The sequence below is a fragment of the Procambarus clarkii genome, chromosome 21 (assembly GCF_040958095.1).
Source record: "Procambarus clarkii isolate CNS0578487 chromosome 21, FALCON_Pclarkii_2.0, whole genome shotgun sequence".
In the NCBI taxonomy this organism is placed as follows: domain Eukaryota; kingdom Metazoa; phylum Arthropoda; class Malacostraca; order Decapoda; family Cambaridae; genus Procambarus; species Procambarus clarkii.
This window is the reverse complement of record NC_091170.1, coordinates 11,191,313-11,193,830: the sequence shown is the minus strand read 5'-3', so window position 1 is coordinate 11,193,830 and position 2,518 is coordinate 11,191,313. Positions and strand designations below refer to the sequence as shown.

At 34.2% G+C, this 2,518-nt stretch overlaps 2 protein-coding genes across 2 annotated transcripts; both read right to left on the bottom strand.

The window, feature by feature from the left end:
- Nucleotides 1-888: 888 nt before the first annotated feature.
- On the bottom strand, nucleotides 889-1,191 carry LOC138367070 (gastrula zinc finger protein XlCGF57.1-like). Its single transcript, XM_069328466.1, has one exon. It carries the CDS (start codon nucleotides 1,189-1,191, stop codon nucleotides 889-891), a length of 303 nt encoding a protein of 100 aa, XP_069184567.1.
- An 11-nt stretch (nucleotides 1,192-1,202) lies between these two features.
- On the bottom strand, nucleotides 1,203-1,775 carry LOC138367069 (zinc finger protein OZF-like). The gene has a single exon (XM_069328465.1). The coding sequence runs from the start codon at nucleotides 1,773-1,775 to the stop codon at nucleotides 1,203-1,205; it is 573 nt and encodes a 190-aa protein (XP_069184566.1).
- Between the last annotated feature and the right edge of the window lie 743 nt (nucleotides 1,776-2,518).

Below are 2,518 nucleotides of genomic sequence, written 5' to 3'. Positions count from 1 at the left end.
GGGGCACAGCAACACACAAGCATTGCTGAGCAACAGCAACGTGTGGCAGGGTACAGCTTGTTATAAATATGAATAAAATTATTTTTATTCAGAATTGAGCAACAATATTTCTATCTGATAAGAAAGTTATAAAATATATTTTAAATACTCATAATCATTTAGAGATCAAGTAGATTTTGAAATGTTTATAGATTATCTATTAGGTTTATAGATATGCAAATTTAGTGTAGTGATGACAAGTAAGGGACTGAAGTTTGTATCGTGATAGATATTAACTATTGATATCTATTCTATTGATATGCAAAGTCTTTTTTTGAAAAGATCTTGGTCGTGATGAATATTAATTTAATGCCTATATTATTATTAATTAATTTACAGGAATAATAAGAGTTGTTCAGTTTCCTTACTTCTTAAGTTCATATATTAACGTAGCTTCTAATTTTGTAGCTTATTTTATATATGTGATTTAGTAAGGAAGTTGTCATGAAAGCCTTCTTGATTCTTCCATTCAAATGATTTATAATGAATTTTCAAAAAGTCAAGAATTTTTTTGTTCAGCCCGTATATAGACAAAATAAATAAAGTCGAAAGGAAAAAAATCGAATAAATTGTAATATATTTTATTCATATCATATATATTTTATTCATTTTGTATATATACAATATTTATTCCTATATACTGACCAAACTTGTAAGCACCATCATTCATTTTCATTAATGTATTCATATAATCAAGTTTCCTTAATATTTTCCACACTTGGGAACTCGTGAAGTTTCTCAATAGAAGACCAGTATGTATCATTTACTGTGTCTCTTCATAGTTCCAAGTTGAGTGAATCTTTTCCCACTCGTGAAGTTTTTCACCAGTATGTATCAAAACATGTGTGTTCATATTGTGCAGTTGACTGAACCTTTTCCCGCATTTGTGACACTTGTGAGTTTTTCATTAGTATGTGTCATAATGTGTTTCTCCTTAGTTCCAAGTTCAGTGAATCTTTTCTCACTTGTGAGTTTTTCATTAGTATGTGTCATAATGTGTTTCTCCTTAGTTCCAAGTTCAGTGAATCTTTTCTCACACTCGTGAGGTTTTTCACCAGTATGTAACATAATGTGCATCTTCATAGTGGGAAGGTGTCTGAATCTTTTCCCACAAGTGGGACACTCCTGACACTTTTCTTCATGATGCGCCATACTGTGGTTTTTCAATCTGTCAAGTCGGGTGAATTCTTCTTACGCGTAGGACACTCGTATCGTTTCTCACCTGAATGTACTGTCATGTGTCCAATTAAACATGTACGATTGCTGTAACTTATCCCACAGTCATCACACCCGACAGGTTTATCACCCGTATGCACTACCATGTGCCGCTTCAAATATTCAACTAGACTGAATCGTTTTCCACATTCGAAACACTCATGAGGTTTATCATCCGTATGCAAGATCCTGTGTCTGCTCATATTTCCAAAGCGGCTGAAACTTTTCCCACACTCGTGACACGTGTAAGGTTTCTCACCAGTATGACTCATTCTGTGGCTCTTCAAATTGCCAAGTTGAGTGAATCTCCGCCTACACACAGAACACTCGTATTGTTTCCCACCTGAATGTAATAACATGTGCCTAATTATATTTTCACGATCACTGTAACTTTTCCCACATATATCACACATGAAAGGCTTTTTGCCAGTGTGCACAATCCTGTGTTTCTTCATATTTACAAGTTGGGTGAATCTTTTTCCACAGCTGTCACACTCATAAGGTCTATCATACAAACGCATATTGAAATTATGTGCTTGTAAATAATGGTTAATAGTACTTGCAGATTTATCTTGAGAAAAAATCTTTCCAGAGGTTGACGTTGAAACAGGAGCAGGGACGAGATGAGAACTCGTGTTGCTGGTTCAAAGATGAGTGATATTATGCAGATTTGCTCTCGCATTTATTGAGGTTGTTATAACGTAGGTGACATGTTGCATGACTATGATTGGTCACAGGTATGTAGGGCAGACGGGGATGACGTGCTCTTAATGAAGACCTAGGTTTTCAAATTGTGCGAAAATGCTTCTAACTTTACGTTATGTTCTATACACGGAAATAACGATATAAGAAAAAAAACTGCACAATGTATATTTCCGATTAAAATGTAGATCCACTGTGTGCCCTCAAAAACCCACTCAATGTTCTATCTAAGCTTCAAAGATTAATTATATACCAAATATACTATATTATCTGGTAATTTATTTCATCAATCAGATAGTATTTATCCAAATAATTATACACGGAAGTTGCCTCGTTTATCAAATGGTCTTTTCGTAGGTAGTCACAATTATTAGCTATATATATATCTAAACCCTTATTATATTAATTTTTATATAGTTTCATATATTTCAATATTTAGAACATAGAACAAGGTAACTGCATAAGGCCTATTGGCCTATACGAGGCAGCTCTTATTTATACCCACCCAATCCCACTCATATGCATGTTCAACCCACGTTTGAAACAATCGAGGGACCCCACC

What these genes read in the sequence shown, in the direction of transcription:
- LOC138367070 (XM_069328466.1), bottom strand. Translation starts at nt 1,191, where the DNA reads ATGGCGCATCATGAAGAAAAGTGTCAGGAGTGTCCCACTTGTGGGAAA.
- LOC138367069 (XM_069328465.1), bottom strand. Translation starts at nt 1,775, where the DNA reads ATGCGTTTGTATGATAGACCTTATGAGTGTGACAGCTGTGGAAAAAGA.